The following is an 18,562-nucleotide window of genomic DNA, read 5'->3' as shown; positions in this document are numbered from 1 at the left end:
TTTATTAAACATGTAGCAAAGCAAAAATAATTATATACAGCATGGGTCTTGAACCAGTAGTTCAGGCGTTACATATGGTTTTTTGGTATCTTTGATGTTGCTTGTAGTAGTTTCTCAGCTAGTTCTTAGTACCTGTCTGTCTAAACATTTGCTGTAACACAAACCTCTCTCTACCACAAACCTGTCACGATTAAAAACAAGAAACTAATATGTGAACAAAAGAGCAGACAACTTAAAGTTCAACTGAATAACTTTCATCCTGAAGAATCTTCAAAGCTACTTAAAAACCTTCTATGAAATGCTTACACCCTAAAAATCAGAGCATAGACATAACACTGTCTGTATACCACAATGCATTGGCAGGGCATGGCGACTTTTCATCCTGCATTGGGTTGGAGGATGTGAGGAAGGCACACTTCTGGCCCTGCATTAAACCTCAAAACCCCACATTTTTAACTTGCAGTACACCAATTTTAGATAGTTACCGCATTTTTAAAAACATTTTTTAAGCTTTTTTTACTTTGATTTCAGCTGGTGATCAAGTCAGTAAGTCAGTTGGCTTTCAACTTACTTTAATCTTGCTGACCAGCTGCCGTCATTATACTGTGGCAGGATGGCTCGTTCCCGCAAATCGCCATAGGTGCACGTCGGCACCTTTAAGGGGCGAGAGCGGACACGCACCCGCTGCACTGCGGGGGATCCGATGCGGCTGCGATGTCCGCCGGCCACCCGCGATCGCGGGCACGAGAGCCAGAATGGGGATCTGTGTGTGTAAACACACAGATCCCTGTTCTGACAGAAAAGGAGAGACAGATCTGCTGTCCCTAGTGATTAGGAATAGCGATATGTCTCCTCCTCCAGTCAGTCCCATCCCCCCACAGTTAGAACCACACATGAGGGAACACAGTTAATCCCTTGATCGCCCCCTAGTGTTAACCCCTTCCCTGCCAGTGACATTTACACAGTAATCAATGCATTTTATAGCACTGATCGCTGTATAAATGTCAATGCTCCCAAAAATGTGTCAAAAGTGTCTGATCTGTCCACCACAATGTTGCAGGCCCGCTAAAAATCGCCGATCGCCGCCATTACTAGTAAAAAAAATAAAAATAAATATGTCATAAATCTATTCCCTATTTGGAGACACTATAACTTTTGAGCAAACCAATCAATATACGCTTATTGCAATTTTTTTTACCAAAAATATGTAGAAGAATATATATCGGCCTAAACTGTGGAAGAAATTTATTTTTTTACATTTTTTTAGGGATATTTATTATAGCAAAAAGTAAAAAATATTGTTTTTTTTTTAAATTGTCGCTCTTTTTTTGTTTATAGCGCAAAAAATAAAAACTTCAGAAGTGATCAAGTGCCACCAAAAGAGAGCTCTATTTGTGGGAGAAAAAGGACATCAATTTTGTTTGGGTACAATGTCGCATGGCCGCGCAATTGTCAGTTACAGCTGCGTAGTGCCGTATCGCAAAAATCGGCCTGGTCATTAAGGGGGAAAATCTTCAGGGGCTGAAGTGGTTAACTGACCAAGCTGTCCGGCCAAAAAGGGCAGTTAGAGGTTGAGGCAAGCTGTTTACCACTGACAGGGGTGGTTACAATGATCAGATTGTATTCAGTTATGTAAAACCTTTATCCCAAAAGGAAAAAACTGTTTGCTCTAACTACTTATAAAGTGTCAGATGGAGTTCAGCTTGTTAGTCAAGTCCACCTAAATCTTCTAGTATATCTAACACTGACTTTCCCCCAGACTGGCAGTGCTGCTCTCCAAAGGTGTTGGATTAATGCACTTTTTCCCATCATCATTGCCTTTAGCACCAGATTATTGAATTTAGCCCCTTTGAGCAACCCAATGCCACTTCTGTTATTTTAAAGAAGTCCCTGAGTGGAGGTGCATGCTGTTCTTGTTCATGGGGACCCTTACTGAAGAATCAGGAAAAAGAAGTGTGCAACAATATTTCAGTACAGTCCCACTGATAAAGTGGATCATTGCTAACCATGGAAGGATACATTCACTGTCATAATAGCTTATATAGAAATTACAGAGTAATCTCATTTCTTTGTGTAAAGATCTCCATAAAGATATCAAGAGAGACCAATTTACTCAGTTATTAAAAAATAATGGTCCAATTATGGTACTTTTGAAACACTGTCTTAATAGGCATAACATAGTGAATGATGTAGTAATTCCCCTTCAAATTAAATGAATATGAATATTTATTACAGAGCTTTGTCTTTTTTTACATTTGTGTAAAGCAAAAAAAAAAAAATATATATATATATATATATATATATATATATATATATATATGTGACCAGACATATTTTAGTAGCAATACAGTAAGTTGCTTGGTCATCATCTATATGTTGATTAGTTATTGTATTTGGATGAGATTAAAGTATATGTAAAGTCAAAGCTTTTTTTTTCCTTTTTTTGTTTTGTATAGACTTTGGGAATAGTCTAGACCAGGGGTCTCAAACTAGCGGCCCTCCAGCTGTTGCGAAACTACAAGTCCCATCATGCCTCTGCCTGAGGGAGTCATGCTTGTGACTGTCAGCTTTGCAATGCCTCATGGGGCTTGTAGTTTTGCAACAGCTGGAGGGCCACCAGTTTGAGACTTCTGGTCTAGACCCATGTAATTGTTTTTTCCCCCTCACTTCCTGTCCCAGAAACACAGCAGAAAGTAAGAGGTAATCTCACCAAAGCTAAGGGAGATTCCTTATTAGAGAGTTTTTTTGTCAAAAAAAAAAGTTTCCCATTTGGAGGATTGGCACCTGTAACAACTCAAAGCTGTTCAATTGCCAATCACTTTCTGTGCAGATGACAATGGTCACCAGAACAAACAGGATGAATTTCCCAACAGCACACAGCCAGCATTAAAAATCTCCTCCTCCCCTATTCCATCCAAAAGTAAAAAATATGGCTTTAATCCAGCTAAAAAAATGACATTGTATTTCGGATAGTGCTTGGAAGCATTAAAACTTTTATTACGTTTTTATGTGTCTGCTTCTCTACTGTGGAAATTTCCTTTGACCTCTTATCAGAACAGAAAGTGATGAGAAATGTCTTCAACTAGTAAACAGACAAAAAAAAAAAAAATTTGAGAAAGTAGTGTCATTACTTTTAAAAATATTTTTATTGCAGTCCATTCCTCGGACCATGTGCTGGTGATGACCACTCCTCCCATTTCTTGTACTCTTATCACTGGGACAAGATGTGAAAGCAAATCTCGCCAATGCAAAAAAATGAGACAGAATTAAGCTTTAAAGTAGATTTAGAGCCACAACAATTTTTTTTGTTTTGTTTTTTTTTGCTGTCTGTGTCTTATTAGGGAGGTTTACCTTAACTACCTGTCTTGTAGAATCAACTAGAAGTTGATTTTTTTTCAATGTGAGATATATTCCCTCTTAGACAGTTGACATGGGAACAAGTGTCTTCATTGGAAGATTTCTCTCTATTCTTCTGGTAGCAACCCAAAATTTTGGACTTACCTTCTCTTTCTCTCTTGAAGTTTGTCGTTAGGATTTACATATGCTTCAAATAGGAACTTTCATTTCGGCATTCCTGTGTATGATACTGCTCGACTGATAGAAGTGAAAATTGCTTCTGATGGATATATCGTAAAGTGCATTTTCCTTTAAAGAAGCAGGTCTGTGATCAAAATATAGTGTGGCTAGACCCTGTTCTGCTACTAGGCTGTTACATCTCTAAAAGCAACAAAGGGAGTGCTTACCGGACATAAATTCTTGGATGTGTATGGGGGATTGCCTGATACAAACAGTTATCTTACTTAAAGGACTTTTTGAAACATTTATTGGTTAAGATCAAATACAGCCAACACAGTTTGAAGACCCATCTCCCCCCTTCTTCAGGGCTTGAGCAGTCAATGGTAATAAAATCACAACGGAATGTACAAGGACCTGTATTACCCTAATGAAGACTAGCGCCTATGAATGCACCTCAGCTGGCCACCTTCAGTGGCGTTAAGCCTTAGTACAGGTCCCAGTGCATTCTAGCGTGATCATTTTAACCTTGACTGCTTAAGCCCTAAGGATGGGGAGGCTTTGTTCCCCCAGAAACACGTTGGCTATACATCCAAGTGTTTAGTCAATGGATAAGGGGAGCTGTAAATGCTGCCATTTAGGGAAAGGTTTTCTAAGCTTGTTTATCTAATTTTCCTCCAGAGCTTGAAAGGCTGGGAGTTTTAACAAGGTTGATAAATATGATTATTTCCCCATCCAGATTTGGTAATGTTCTCTCTTGAAGAAGCCTTTCTTTAGTATAGGAAGGTGCATTCCTCTATTGTATACTACTGAAAATGTCTTTGAGTGTGGGCAGCATGACAAAAAAAATGAAATACAATAATTTCTGTGTATTTTTAATTTTTTTTTTGAACATTGCGGTCTTTGAGGACATCTAAATAACAGCAAACAACATATTTTGAAACAACCTTGAAAAAAACCCAGCAACCATCTGTAGAAGTATTTTAGGAATAAAACATAATGTACTGTATTTGGTAACAATATAAAGATCGTTTTAATATTCCCAACTTTTTTATTAGTAGAAAGAAATGGTAACACTCACTTGGATTTTGGAGTGCATTAGGACATTGCAATTATGCCACTGGCAATTTGGTTCCTACTCATTGCCCAGAGCATTAATAGTGCTACCTCAGCTAAAGCTAATGGTGGAATAGAATGTCCTTGTAGTTGTAAAATGCTTAACTCTATTCTAATGTATTGCAATTAGAAAATAAAGACCTTTCATGGAGAAAGATGAATTCTGAATGTAATGAAACACGGTACTATAATTTAAGGTTCTTTTCTGCTGTGAATATTTAAACCTCATGATCATATGCTGCAACAAGTCTATGTAGAGAGAATGGTTCCTTAACTTTACATTGCCGTTTTTGCATTTCACGTTGATATGTTTTAAAATGAACTCCAGGCAGATTATCAATGCACCAGTTATATATTTATTAAAAAGTAAACGTCAGGAATGCATAATGCACAGAGTGTAGGGGTCAGGCGTGTGTAATACACAGAGTGCAGAAGCCAGGAGTAAACAGAGTGCAGGGGTCAGGGTTAAATAGTGCATAAAGTGTAGATGTTAAAAGTAAGCAAAGTACAGGGTGCTTTCCAAGCAAAAATTCCCTCCGTGTCCCAATACAACACCACCTCCAGCAAAAGTTCCCCCTTTCCTCCCTCACTGGACCTTGGCAGTGAGTTGCATCTGCTGGTGAGTTCCCTAGGTCCTGATGCCATGACCACCCACTTATTTTTCTGTATGTCACTTATGCTGCAACTGTTGGAATGTGTGGGCAACAAATAGGTAATCATGACCATACATGAACGCTAAACAGGCAAGTATGACGATGTGCAGTTAAACAAAAAAAAATTGGGGTTTGTGATGATGCACCATGCCCCCCCCGGGGACTCACTGTGGACAGGTCAGGTGTGAGGAGGGGAGTATAAGTGCAGGGGTCAGTAGTGAGCAATACTGATTTTGGAGGTCAGTAGTATGCAACACACAGTCCACGGGTCAATAGTAAGGAAAAAAGAGTACAGTAGTAAATATTGCAGAGTGCAGGGATCAGTAGTAACCAGACTGCAGAGGTCAGTTGTAAATAGTGCAGAGGTCAGTAGTAAATAATGCAAGAAAAATGTTGCCAGGTAGACTCCCCCACAGCTCATAGGCCGGGAATATCATTTGAAAAACTTGGACAAATCCAGGGACATGTTCTACTGGGGACAGCCACCTAAAATTGGGAACTGTCCATGGAAATTGGGGACATCTGATCACCCTGTTTTAAAAGCACCTAGTGTAAGCACTTAAATTTGTGCTGATATTAGTCTCCTGTAACCCCCTGCACTGCACACATAGTACTAGGATGGGCAAGGCCAGCACTAGAAGCTGATCAGACTCTGTAAGAGTGTTCACATACAGATATGGCAAATAATGACAGATGGATGGAACAGAGTGAGCAGCAGGGTGCTTCATTGTCCAACAAGCAGGCTACAGGCATAGTGAAGGGAAGGCAGGAAGGGGGATGTTAACTAGTTTTTCTGATCAAGCTGTGTTACTGCTACAGTAAAGATTCAACCATATCTAATACCTAAAGTGAAAAGCAAAAATGTAAAATATTGCAGCTTACCAGACGTCAGATGAAGTGTATGCATTTGTTTTATTTTTTCTGTTTTTTTACCCTTTATTAACTACTGTTAATCCTAAAAATAACACACTTCACCTGGATGCAGTGGAGGAGTGACTGCAGCCACCCAGAGATAGGAAGTGTCCTGGGGTGGCTACAGTCACATCTCCACTGCATCTATGGAGGGGAGCAGTGGACTTCAAACATGTCTGCATTTGTTTATCTTTATTACATAGGTTAAGGGAAGTTTATTAGTTTACAGAAAGAAGAAAACACTTTTTTTTAAGCTCACAGGAAGTGACAAGGACACTGCATTTCTGGCAAGATCAAGAGACATTTCCTATACTTCCTGAGAATGTCATTAGCCTAAGAAAAGAAAACGAATGCAGACACTACGTCTGCAGACTAGTAAGCTGCAAAATATTACGTTTTTGTTCTTAGGGTGTGTGGACTGTGCTCCTTGGCAAGGTTGCCCAGCTTGTCAAGCTGGGCAACCTTGCCAAGGAGCACAGTCCACACACCCTAAGACTGGGCCAATTTGAAAATCTTTGGCAGGTAAAAAACACACACACATATACGAAATTGAAAAAAAATCTGTATTAGACTTTGAGGAGGCACAAATCCTGCATAGTGATTGTGTACAGTGGGCTGTCCTGTGGTCTCAAATGGAATTTTGACAGAATTATCATTTTAATTTGAGCCTATAAAATAATTGCTACGCATTCTTTAGTTCTGAACACATCCCCCTCAATAGGTTTTAAAAATGGCGCCTGCACAGTTATGGGTGATCACAAACCATTTAATATGGTCTCCTCTTCTCTTCTTTACTGACTGGTGAAAGATTTGTGTTAAAGCTACTTTGTCTAGTTTTCCTGTGGGGACATGTAACAACACCATTTAATCCAGCTATGCATTTATTAAAAATATATTTTTACATAAGTACCTGAATCTGTCTTCATATTGGCTCTGTAATTCCCTGCACAGCAACACTGATACTATAAAATAGAAGGACAACATTAAAAACCAATGAGGGACATATTGCTTACAGGGAACATGCTTATTAGAGGGCAAAGCAGGGGGCTGACCACTTTATTGTGCTGCTGCTCCTATATTGTCCATTCACAAGCTGGTGTTGGCCCATTGTCTGCAGGCAGGTCCAGGACATGGCTATGCTATGATGCAGGGTGCCCAGATCACACACTGGCTCAAAAGTATTATGAATTATTTGGCATATAAAGGGACTAAAAATATAAAAAGAAAGAATTGCGCTCGGTGCGTAAACAATATAAAATAAAATATTGAAAATTATTATTAATAACTGAAATCGGTGAAAGAAGTCCTGCTGCTGAACACTATATACATATAACATATAAAGGGATTGACATACATGGATTTCAAATATTAATTTAGCTGTTTGCTAGAGTTCAGCTTAAGCATATTTTTTGTATACACAGTACAATTAATCTTTTTATCAAATGATTACAGGTTTTTACATTTTTCACATACCTTTATACCCACATGCAGTAAATCTGTTAACTGCCCTAAGGAATTGTTATTGTAGCGATAACATTATCAAGTGTTATGCACACTGCTGTATTTTTCACACACTAAAAAGGAGAGAATTGGATAGTATGATATTTAACGTCAACTGTCTGTTTTAATTTCAGTTTGTGTTGGCACAAAGGGCTAGAGTCAGCATACTGATGCAAAAGGTCATGCTGATCTGGTTTACCAATACAGTAAAACAAAACGGAGTAGTGTTGGCCAATGAAACCATTCAGGTTTAAGATTTTGTTTGTAGCCTGCGCTAGAAAAATTAAAGCTGGAATTAGGTTGCTTTGGATGGCAAAAACTCTTCTTTTTCTATTTATATGAGCTGTACAAATACATTTGAGGACATTACTGTATTTGCACAATACCATGATGCCTCTTTCTGTTGAGCTGCTTTTGGTCAGCTAGTCAAAGTGAGCATGGTGACTAGAGTTGATTCTGAATTTCGGATGAAAATAAATTTGGCCAAATCTGAATTTCAGTGTTGTTTTTGGTTGTTTGGATTACAAAATGGCTTCTGGAAAGGGCACAAAGGAGTATCAAAAATGGTCATGGAAGGACAGCGGTTTGCCAGAGTAAATTAAATCCAGGAAATGAAGGCCCTTACAATGGCCCTTGGTGACAGGACCTCTGAAATAAATCAGAAATGGTTTTACTGGAATGACTTTAAAGCGGAGTTGCAAGGACATGTATTTTTTTTTATGGTCATAACATAGACATTTAACACTCACGCCTTTAGAAAAATTTGTCTCCCGATGTCCGGTTTAATATAAAAAATAAATGTATAAAATCGCTTCTAGGCCGTTCCCATATTGCTTGTGGGCATGTGAAACCCACAAGCATAATGTTCTGGGATACGGTGCAGCTGAGCGACCAGCATGCACCGCCCGTTCTCGAGCACGCGCATTTTTACAGTATCGCAGCGCCATCAACTTCTCAGGTTGCCATCACAACGGGCGTCGTCGTCGGAAGTGCCCGCCCCGTTGTGATGGCAACGAAGCCCTCGTCGCTGCCCACTGGCTCCTGGGAAATGATGACACACATCTCCCAGGAGCAATAGCGAGGGAAGTGACGTAAGGAGCCGTGGTGAGGGAGGGGAAAATTTGAAGGGACCACATAGCAACAGGCATGAAAAGGTAAGTTAAAAAAAAAAAAAAAAAAAAAATTCTCCAAATGTCATTTATTATATTATTTGCTGCACAGTAATTGAATTTTTTTTTTATGGGTGGAACTCCGCTTTGAGTACTCTTCAAGATACAATCAATGGCTGTGAGTCACTGATTGCTGTTTGCTTGGACAATAGTCCCCTTACATTTTTATTCCTCATGTGTCAGAGTTGTGACGGGGAGCTGTATGGGATGGTATCTTGAACCTTGATGGATCCTTTCTTGTCATTTTATCTTTTATCCCCTAGCCTATCCTCCATGTCATTCTGGTCTCTTCCTTGTCTCCTTCCTTCTCCCTCCCCCTTTTTTTTTCTCTTTTCTCCCCTCTCCCTTGACAAACTGAGCCCCCCGGGCTGTGAACCATGACCGCAATACTGTTTTATTCTTCCTCCACTATTACACTAGCATTGATTCCTTCTGCTATGCTGGGGTATCTTCCCAGCTATGAGTTTTCTTATTTCTCAAATAAAAATCGGGGGAGACACCTACACACTGGGAATATATCTTTATTTCATTTTTTGTACTTTATAATATGTGGAAGTTCAGATTGCATTAAGCTGTTTAATCTAAGAAATGCCTTCTAACCTTCACAATTATCGTACAGTACTTCTTGCTTTATTCTTTCTGAATAATTTGATTTGTACACTGTTTTTCTGTAAAGTGAGGTGTATGAGGAGTATGAGGTGTACAGCTTTCTTTAAATAAAGAAAAAACATCCAGTTTGAAATTACTTTAAATATTTATTTAAATCATGATTATGACGTGGTGTGTTCTTGTCCCTAAAGACAGCACAACTTAATTTTTTCATGGTTCTGTTTTTCTCAAGAATACCCCAAAATCTCCATAAGCGAAGAGGACATCTCTTTACCTCCTCCAAATAAAAGAGTTGAAACGGGCCATGCTGTTTTTGAAGATGTTGTGTTTGGACCAACACCATCACGATTCCTCCATCTTTTTGAAGATGCTGACAAGGTAAGCAATATCGGTAAATAGGCTACATGTCTTATCATCTTGCAAACTGAAATGAACATATTCGTGGAAAGCAGCATTCTCCTGAATAAAATATAAGCTTTTGTGCAGCTGAGTACAGCTCTCACAATTATTTATAAATACCCCCCCTTCCCCTGACCACGTATCAGAAAGCATGTGTCTTCAAGAGGAAAAAAAGAATTGTACTTTGAAGGAGGTCTATGTGAAACAACACGGTTGTTTTTTTGTCCTGTTACCTACAAAGGATTATTCAGATAATAAACAGCAGACACATCACCACAGCAGTTGGCAGGTGTCAAAAAATAGATAATTGACTGAATGAGAACAAAGACGAATTCACTATTCCTGTTTCTTTGTATAACAGCAAAAAAGACACATTTCACTGCCGTGGATATTTCCTCTATATTAGCTGAATGAAAAAGGAAGCAAAAAGAACAATATTATATGTATTTAAGACAAGTACTCCATGCAGGGGGGTTATTATATTTTCCATTTTACATTGATGAGAAGCCTTCCTGAGTTTTTGAAAAGTTTGGACCCAAATCTGTATGACATTTATAGTGGCTTTAAGGCAACACAGAGACATAGGGTGGTGCTCATCCAACTTGTGAATGGTCTCCAGAAATTCGTTCCATAAAAATTAACCATTTTCTCTGCTAAACATAAAATACATATGCAGTGGTGCCAAATAATATTGAACTAATGCTTTCAGCTAATGTAAATATGCTTGCATTAGGTTATGATCATTCGGTTATCTCAAAGCAAAACTCCAGCAAAAAAAAAAAACAAATTACAGTAAAGATAACAATTAAGACCATTCCATTGTCTAGTGCAGTGTTTCTTAACACCAATTCTCAAGGCGCCCCAACAGATCATGTTTTCTGGCTTTCCATTATTTTGCACAGGTGATTTGATAAGTTTAACTGCCTTAGTAATTACCACAGCTGTTTCATCTGAGGGAAATCCTAAAAAACATGACCTGTTAGGGCGCCTTGAGAACTGGAGTTGAGAAACACTTGTCTAGTACCATGACTGCTTTGCGATCTTTGGTCTTGTTCTAACCTTACTTTTTACGTGGTTTTATGCCTAAAATGGCTACCAATTCTGCAAAAACAACAAATCAAAATGTTACCAGAGTCTACCATAGGTGGCTGTAGTTGGGACAATTAACCCCCCCCACGCGCACACACACATACATGGGTCACTTTGGGCAGTAGCCAATTAACCTGCCAGCTTTCTAAGCCTAGTCATGAGGTCTAACTTCCAAAAAAATTAAAAATTTAAAGCGCCCCTGGTCACGTTCAGAAGCGAACGCATACGTAAGTCACGCCTGCATATGAAAATTTGTTCAAACCACACATGTGAGGTATGGCCTCGACCATTAGAGCGAGAGCGATAATTCTAGACCTCCTCTGTAACTCAAAATTGGTAACCTGTAGAAAATTTTAAACGTCGCCTATGGAGATTTTTAAGGGTAAAAGTTTGTCGCCATTCCATGAGCAGGCGCAATTTCGAAGCATGACATGTTGGGTATCAATTTACTCGGCGTAACATTATCTTTTACAATGTAAAAAAAAAAATAGGCTAAGTTTACTGTTGTCTTATTTTCTAAGTCAAAAAAGTGTATTTTTTTCCAAAAAATTGCGCTTGTAAGACCGCTGCGCAAATACGATGTGACATAAAGTATTGCAATGACTGCTATTTTATTCTCTAGGGTGTCTGAAAAAATATATATAATGATTGGTGGTTCGAAGTAATTTTCTAGCAAAAAAAAATAAAATTATTTTAACTGAAAAATAGGCCCGGTCCTTAAGTGGTTAAACTATCAAAGAAAAGAAAAAAGGTTAGGCGCTACTAAATAGTCATTAATTCACAAATCAAAAAACACAATCTTAAAGTCCCATTTGTATTAACAAGACTGCAGGCCGCACATGGAGCATATGAAAGGTACACACAGTGTGGCTGTATACAGTATCTCACAAAAGTGAGTACACCCCTCACATTTTTGAAAATATTTTTTTATATCTTTTCATGTGACAATACTGAAGAAATGACACTTTTCTACAATGTAAAGTAGTGAGTGTACAGCTCATATAACTGTAAATTTGCTGTCCCCTCAAAATAACTGAACACACAGCCATTAATGTCTAAACCGCTGGCAACAAAAGTGAGTACACCCCTAAGTGAAAATGTCCAAATTGGGCCCAATTAGCCCTTTTACCCTCCCCGCTGTCATGCGACTCATTATTGTTCCAAGGTCTCAGGTGTGAATGGAGAGCAGGTGTGTTAAAATTGGTGTTATCGCTCTCACTCTCTCATACTGTTCACTGGAAGTTCAACATGGCACCTCATGGCAAAGAACTCTCTGAGGATCTGAAAAAAAGAATTGTTGCTCTACTTAAACTTGGCCTAGGCTATAAGAAGATTGCCAAGACCTTGAAATTGAGCTGCAGCACGGTGGCCAAGACCATACAGCAGTTTAACAGGACAGGTTCCACTCAGAACAGGCCTCACCATGGTCGACCAAAGAAGTTAAGTGCACATGCTCAGCGTCATATCCAGAGGTTGTCTTTCGGAAATAGATGTATGAGTGCTGCCAGCAATGCTGCAGAGGTTGAAGGGGTGGGGGTCAGCCTGTCAGTGCACAGACCATACGCCGCATACTGCATCAAATTGGTCTGCATGGCTGTCGTCCCAGAAGAAAGCCTCTTCTAAAGATATTGCATAAGAAAGCCCTCAAACAGTTTGCTAAAGACAAGCAGACTAAGGACATGGATTACTGAAACAAGTCCTGTGGTCTGATGAGAAGACCAAGATAAACTTATTTGGTTCAGATGGTGTCAGGTGTGTGTGGCAGCAACTAGATGAGGAGTACAAAGACAAGTGTGTCTTGCCTACAGTCAAGCATGGTGGTGGGAGTGTCATGGTCTGGGGCTGCATGAGTGCTTCTGGCACTGGGGAGCTACAGTTCATTGAGGGAACCATGAATGCCAACATGTACTGCGACATACTGAAGCAGAGCTTGATCCCCTCTCTTCGGAGACTGGGCCAAAAGGCAGGATTCCAACATCATAACGACCCCAAACACACCTCCAAGATGTGGTGTGTGGTGCTCATCTTGGAGGTGTGTTAGGGGTCGTTATGATGTTGGAATCCTGCCCTGTGGCCCAGAGAGGAGATCATGCTCTGCTTCAGTATGTCGCAGTACATGTTGGCATTCATGGTTCCCTCAATGAACTGTAGCTCCCCAGTGCCAGAAGCACTCATGCATCCGCAGACCATGACACTCCCACCACCATGCTTGACTGTAGGCAAGACACACTTGTCTTTGTACTCCTCATCTGGTTGCTGCCACACACGCCTGACACCATCTGAACCAAATAAGTTTATATTGGTCTTCTCATCAGACCACAGGACTTGTTTCAGTAATCCATGTCCTTAGTCTGCTCGTCTGCTTGCTCTGTGCGACATCCTCAAACGGAAGATGGAGGAGCACAAAGTCTCTAACATCCACCAGCTCAGTGATGTCATCATGGAGGAGTGCAAGAGGACTCCAGTGGCAACCTGTGAAGCTCTGGTGAACTCCATGCCCAAGAGGTTTAAGTCAGTGCTGGAAAATAATGGTGGTCACAAAAAATATTGACACTTTAGGCCCAATTTGGACATTTTTACTTAGGGGTGTACTCACTTTTGTTGCCAGCGGTTTAGACATTAATGGCTGTGTGTTGAGTTATTTTGAGGGGACAGCAAATTTACACTGTTATATGAGCTGTACACTCACTACTTTACGTTGTAGCAAAGTGTCATTTTTTTTTAGTGTTGTCACATGAAAAGATATAATAAAATATTGACAAAAATGTGAAGGCTGTACTCACTTTTGTGGGATACTGTGTATATATATATATATATATATATATGTATATATATATATATATATATATATATATATATACACACACAGTGTATTATACAGCCAATTGCTAGAATTATTTAAGTTAATTTTTTTTTTCCTCATTAATGTACACACAGCACCCCATATTGACAGAAAAACACAGACTTGTTGACATTTTTGCAGATTTATTAAAAAAGAAAAACTGAAATATCACATGGTCCTAAGTATTCAGACCCTTTGCTTAGTATTTAGTACAAGCACCCTTTTGATCTAATACAGCCATGAGTCTTTTTGGGAAAGATGCAACAAGTTTTCACATCTGGATTTGGTGATCCTCTGCCATTCCTCCTTGCAGATCCTTTCCAGGTCTGTCAGGTTGGATGGTAAACGTTGGTGGACAGCAATTTTTAGGTCTCTCCAGAGATGCTCAATTGGGTTTAAGTCAGGGCTCTGGCTGGGCCATTCAAGAACAGTCACTGAGTTGTTGTGAAGCCACTCCTTCGTTATTTTAGCTGTGTACTTAGGGTCATTGTCTTGTTGGAAGGTAAACCTTTGGCGCAGTCTGAGGTCCTGAGCACTCTGGAGAAGGTTTTTGTCCAGGATATCCCTGTACTTGGCCGCATTCTTCTTTCCCTCGATTGCAACCAGTCGTCCTGTCCCTGCAGCTGAAAAACACCCCAAAAGCATGATGCTGCCACCACCATGCTTCACTGTTGGGACTGTATTGGACAGGTGATGAGCAGTGCCTGGTTTTCTCCACACATACCACTTAGAATTAAGGCCAAAAAGTTCTATCTTGGTCTCATCAGACTAGACTCACCATCTTGGAATCCTTCAGGTGTTTTTTTTAGCAAACTCCATGCGGGCTTTCATGTGTCTTGCACTGAGGAGAGGCTTCTGTCGGGCTACTCTGCCATAAAGCCCCGACTGGTGGAGGGCTGCAGTGATGGTTGACTTTCTACAACTTTCTCCCATCTCCCGACTGCATCTCTGGAGCTCAGCCACAGTGATCTTTGGATTCTTCTTTACCTCTCTCATCAAGGCTCTTCTCCCCTCTCTTCTCCAGCTCAGTTTGGCTGGACGGCCAGCTCTAGGAAGGGTGCTGGTCGTCCCAAACATCTTCCATTTAAGGATTATGGAGGCCACTGTGCTCTTAGGAACCTTAAATGCAGCAGAAATTTTTTTGTAACCTTGGCCGGATCTGTGCCTTGCCACAATTCTGTCTCTGAGCTCTTCAGGCAGTTCCTTTTGACCTCATGATTCTCATTTGCTCTGACATGCACTGTGAGCTGTAAGGTCTTATATAGACAGGTGTGAGTTTTTCCTAATCAAGCCCAGTCAGTATAATCAAACACAGCTGGACTCAAATGAAGGTGTAGAACCATCTCAAGGACGATCAGAAGAAATGGACAGCACCTGAGTTAAATATATGAGTGTCACAGCAAAGGGTCTGACTACTTAGGACCATGTGATGTTTCAGTTTTTCTTTTTTAATAAATCTACAAAAATGTCAACAATTCTGTGTTTTTCTGTCAATATGGGGTGCTGTGTGTACATTAATGAGGGAAAAAAATGAACTTAAATGATTTTAGCAAAATATCACAAAGAGTGAAAAATTTAAGGGGGTCTGAATACTTTCTGTCCCCACTGTGTGTGTGTATAGCTATATAAGTATCTGTAAAAGAATAAATATAAGCTTTGCCACTTGATCACTGGAAAAACCTGGCCAGAGAGTCCTGCAGTAGAGCTGCTATCAATAATACCTGGGTCAGTTGCAAATAATAAAAAGGGTATCCTCAGATTTCTGTTATCTGTAGGGTATACATTGATTACCAGACATTGGAAAATTACTACAATTCCCACTATTAGGGAATGGATAGAGGAACTTAACCTTATTATGAGGATTTAGGTAATAACTGCTAATCTCTACAAATGGTATCCAAAGTTTCTGCCATTATGGTACACCTGGACTGATTCTTCTACATTGACCAAACTTTAGCCCTTTCTTTACACTTTTAGCCCCTTTCCTTCAGAATTTCAACCATGCATAGCTGTTACTCTTGGTAATCTCCCAGCTGAGTATCCTCCCCATTCTACCTACTTTTTCCTTCTCTTTTCTTTGTTCTTTTTACGCCTTCTCTGGCTATCTAGTTTCTCTTGATGCATTTCCACTCTGATGAAGGTAACAGAAACTTGTCTTCATAAGCCTCAATATAATTTTTCCTTATGATACCAGTTATTTAGGGACACTTTGTACATTTAGGTTGTTTTGTTGTGCCTGAGGCAGCCCAACAATATCCCCTAACGTTTCCTAAGCACTTCTGGGTCCTTTATGTACGTGACTTTAAATTTTTCAGTATTTCTCTGTTGTACTGTTCTTTCCTCTTTTATGTGATATTTGTTGACTTTGTCTGCCTACAGGTCTTGATACGCTTTTAAACCCAATAAAACATATTCTTCAAAAAAAAAAAAAAAAAAAATACAATAATAGAAACGACAGTGAAATAAACAGAGCATCACTTAATGGGCTGGTAACAACAATGGAAGGCATGATACATTCATTGAATTTCGGCTATCATCCTTGACTATATCGACTTCTTTTAAAACCGTGTTATCACAAGCTGATACAATTTGTGCTCCTTTGAATCCTATATAATGCCTTCTAGTCATCATGGTTCATGGACCACAGCTGAGAACGCAGGAGATACAAATATACCATCAGATTATTGGTGTTTGTGCAACAAGGCTTGATAAGCTTTTGTGCTAACACTTTGTCACTTGACTTGCAGTTGCTCTTTTTGTAAGTTAGGTTATGAAAAGAGCATTATTGCGATACTATGAAAATATCACATGTTCCCTGACAAGCACTTCTAGAACCTATTGTATTGTTGGTGGAATGACCATCCCAGCCAATGAAGCACTACCACTGATCCCCTTTTGCATCTGCCTGCTTTACTTATATGGTAAGACTTAATAGAATTGTTCATATTGGGAAATAATCTGTCTGTACATGGCCACTGAAATGGAGACAGAAAAAATCTCAGAAAACCGTCATACGAACACAAAGAGTCACAGCCTTTAAAAAGATTAGATCTAGACAGGTTGATATTATTCATTTTATCTTAAGATTTACTCCCATACATCTAAGGAGCTTACAATCTAATATCCTTACCCAGTCTTACAGACATACAGTTGGTACAATAAGGAATTGACCAAGTCACTATTTTGCTAGGTAAATATATTTATGAAGGTGCTATTGACATGAAATGTTCACCATGTCGGTAACAACCTATGCAATCCATACATACAAAGAAACCAAAACAAATATGTTTAAAAATAAAGTTATATATAATAAAATGGAATGATACAGGGAAAAAGTATTAAACATGCTAACTGAAGTTTATTTAATACTTTGTACAAAATCCTTTGTTGGTAGTGACAGCTTTAAGACACCTCCTGTATGGAGAAACTAGTCTCATGCATTGTTCAGGTGTGATTTTGGTCCATTCTTCTGCACACACAGTCTTCAAATCCTGAAGGTTCCGTGGGTCTCTTCTATAAACTCTGATCTTTAGTTCTTTCCATATCTTTTCTATTGGATTCAAGACAGGTGATTGCTTGGGCCATTCTAGCAGCTTTATTTTCTTTCTTTAAAACCAATTGAGAGTTTCCTTGGCTTTGTGTTTGGGATCATTGTCTTGCTGAAATGTCCACCCTCATTTCATCTTCATCATCCTGGTAGATGGCAGCAGATTTTTTATCAAGGAATGTCTTGGTACATTTTCCATTCATCCTTCCTTCAGTGATATGAAGTTTGCCAGTACCGTATGCTGAAAAACAACCCCACACCATGATGTTCCCACCTCCAAACTTCACTGTTGGTATGGGGGTGTTTTTGGGGTGATGTGCAGTGCCATTTGACTTCCAAACATGGTGTGTATTGTGGCACCCAAAGAGTTCAATTTTGGTTTCATCTGATCAGATAATATTCTCATAATATTTCACAGGCTTGTCTAAATGTTGTGCAGCAAAGTTTAAATGGGCTTCAACATGCTTTTTCTTCAGCAATGGAGTCTTGCGTGGTGAGGATGCATACAGGCCATGGAATGAGTGCATTACTTAGTGTTTTATTTGAAATAATTGTACCAGCTAATTCCAGGTCTTTCTGGAGCTCTCCACAAGTGGTCCTTGGACAACTCTTCTGATAATTCTTTTCACTCCTCTGTCAGAAATCTTGCGAGAAGCACCTGGTCATGGCTGGTTTATGGTGCAATGATGTTCTTTCCACTTCCAGATTATGACCCCAACAGTGCTCACTGGAACATTCAGAAGTTTAGAAATCCTTCTTTAACCAAAGGCATCAGTATGTTGTGCAACAATAAGGTTGTGAAGGTCTTGAGAGAGCTCTTTGCTTTTTACCCATTATAAGATGTTTCTTGTGTGATACCTTGGTAATGAGACATCTTTTTATAGGCCGTCAGTTGAGACTGAACCAGCTGATATTAATTTGTACTGACAAGGGGCAGGATTGCTTTCTAATTACTGTTAGATCTCAGCTGGTGTCTTGGCTTTCCATGCCTTTTTGAACCTCCCTTTCTTCATGTGTTCAGTACTTTTTCCCTATGTCATTCCATTTTCTTTTCATTTAAACAGGTTTTTATTAGTACAAAAAAAACAAGGTATACAGAGGGCACATTTTTACACATCAAATCAATAAAAGGAGTAACATTGTGACCATCATGAGACAAACACAAGCCATCTTAAATACAGAAGGGGATGGTGCCTAGGTACAAAGGACCTAT

The 18,562-nt window shown here is 39.4% G+C and overlaps 1 protein-coding gene across 2 annotated transcripts in view; it reads left to right on the top strand.

The window, feature by feature from the left end:
- MORN1 (MORN repeat containing 1) overlaps positions 1–18,562 on the top strand; it is a 518,336-nt gene that overhangs the window by 260,868 nt on the left and 238,906 nt on the right. For both annotated transcript variants that reach the window (XM_073602994.1, XM_073602993.1), the window contains one exon: positions 9,705–9,850. In XM_073602994.1, coding sequence (XP_073459095.1) covers positions 9,705–9,850 — 146 coding nt within the window. The remainder of the gene's footprint in view (positions 1–9,704; positions 9,851–18,562) is intronic.

The sequence above is a fragment of the Aquarana catesbeiana genome, linkage group LG10, assembly GCF_042186555.1.
Source record: "Aquarana catesbeiana isolate 2022-GZ linkage group LG10, ASM4218655v1, whole genome shotgun sequence".
NCBI lineage: Eukaryota > Metazoa > Chordata > Amphibia > Anura > Ranidae > Aquarana > Aquarana catesbeiana.
This window is presented reverse-complemented; position numbering and strand designations above follow the sequence as displayed.